General features: G+C 43.4%; 1 protein-coding gene across 1 annotated transcript in view; it reads left to right on the top strand.

The window, feature by feature from the left end:
* The window catches only part of LOC117109718 (putative leucine-rich repeat-containing protein DDB_G0290503), an 8,499-nt gene that overhangs the window by 5,177 nt on the left and 1,458 nt on the right, over positions 1-1,864 (top strand). Inside the window, exon 3 of the mRNA XM_033252105.1 lies at positions 22-1,325. Within this exon, the coding sequence (XP_033107996.1) occupies positions 22-1,325 (1,304 nt within the window). The remainder of the gene's footprint in view (positions 1-21; positions 1,326-1,864) is intronic.

Here is a 1,864-nt window from a genome sequence, read left to right on the forward strand (position 1 = left end):
ACCTGAACCTGAATTTGGTAGACCAGGGCAAGATGGACCTGGTAGACAAGGAGGGCAAGGACCTGAATTTGGTAGACCAGGACAAGGTGGTCCTGAACCTGAACCAGAATTTGGTAGACCAGGACAAGGTGGACCTGAACCTGAAGCAGAATTTGGTAGACCAGGGCCTGAACCTGAACCTGAATTTGGTAGACCAGGACAAGGTGGACCTGAACCTGAAGCAGAATTTGGTAGACCAGGAGGACAAGGTGAACCTGAACCTGAATTTGGTAGACCAGGACCTGAACCTGAACCTGAATTTGGTAGACCAGGGCAAGATGGACCTGGTAGGCAAGGAGGGCAAGGTAGACCTGGTAGACCAGAAGGTCAAGGTGGTCCTGAACCTGAACCTGAATTTGGTAGACCAGGACCTGAACCTGAATTTGGTAGACCAGGACAAGGTGGACCTGAACCTGAACCGGAATTTGGTAGACCAGGGCCAGAACCTGAAGCAGAATTTGGTAGACCAGGAGGACAAGGTGAACCTGAACCTGAATTTGGTAGACCAGGACCTGAACCTGAACCTGAATTTGGTAGACCAGGGCAAGATGCACCTGGTAGACCAAGAGGGCAAGGTAGACCTGGTAGACCAGAAGGCCAAGGTGGTCCTGAACCGGAACCTGAATTTGGTAGACCAGGACAAGGTAGGCCTGAACCTGAACCAGAATTTGGTAAACCAGGACAAGGTGGACCTGAACCTGAACCTGAATTTGGTAGACCAGGGCCTGAACCTGAACCTGAATTTGGTAGACCAGGACAAGGTGGACCTGAACCTGAACCGGAATTTGATAGACCAGGGCCTGAACCTGAAGCAGAATTTGGTAGACCAGGAGGACAAGGTGAACCTGAGCCTGAACCTGAATTTGGTAGACCAGGACCTGAACCTGAATTTGGCAGACCAGGGCAAGATGGACCTGGTAGACCAGGAGAGCAAGGTAGACCTGGTAGACCAGAAGGCCAAGGTGGTCCTGGCAGACCTGGAAATCAAGGTGAAGCTGGCAGACCTGGAGGTCAAGGTGGACCTGGTAGACCTGGAGAGCAAGGTAGACCTGGTAGACCTGGAGAGCAAGGTGGACCTGGTAGACCTGGAGGGCAAGGTAGACCTGGTAGACCAGGAGGCCAAGGTGGTCCTGGTGGATCTGGTGGATCAGGAGGGCAGGGCACACCAGGTAGACCTGGCAGGCCAGGACATGGTGGACCTGGTGGACCAGGAGGGCATGGTAGACCTGGTAGGCCTGGAGGGCAAGATGATTCTGCATTTTGTGGACTTCCTAAAAATAATGGAGGTAAGTTAAAATACAACATTGGAAATATAATTCATAATTCATAATTATATTTCACTCAAAACGTAATGTGTCTGGTAGGCAAAAAAAGGGAACATGTCCCTGTACAAAATGCCAGAGAAACAATGGTAAAGGCAAAGACATAATATAAGAATAATATTAATATAATAATAAAGATTATATAATATAATATAATAATATAATAATAATAATAATAATAATAAAATAGCAATATATAATATATTATAAAAAATATTTTAAGATTATATTATATATAATATAATATCTTGATATTGGAACACTATATATATATATAACATATATAGCTGTCTCTTATACACATCTAGATGTGTATAAGAGACAGGCATATATATTTATATATATATATATGCATATATATGCATATATATATATTTATATATATATACATATATGGTAATGGTTGGAGACTTATATAGCTCATGATTTATGTATATATATTATGGAAAACAGGAAGTAGACTTTTAGAACACAATTTTATGTTCGTATGCATATATATATAT

The sequence above is a fragment of the Anneissia japonica genome, unplaced genomic scaffold (assembly GCF_011630105.1).
Source record: "Anneissia japonica isolate Jap-2015-1 unplaced genomic scaffold, ASM1163010v1 scaffold3782_len1007564_cov172, whole genome shotgun sequence".
In the NCBI taxonomy this organism is placed as follows: Eukaryota; Metazoa; Echinodermata; class Crinoidea; order Comatulida; family Comatulidae; genus Anneissia; species Anneissia japonica.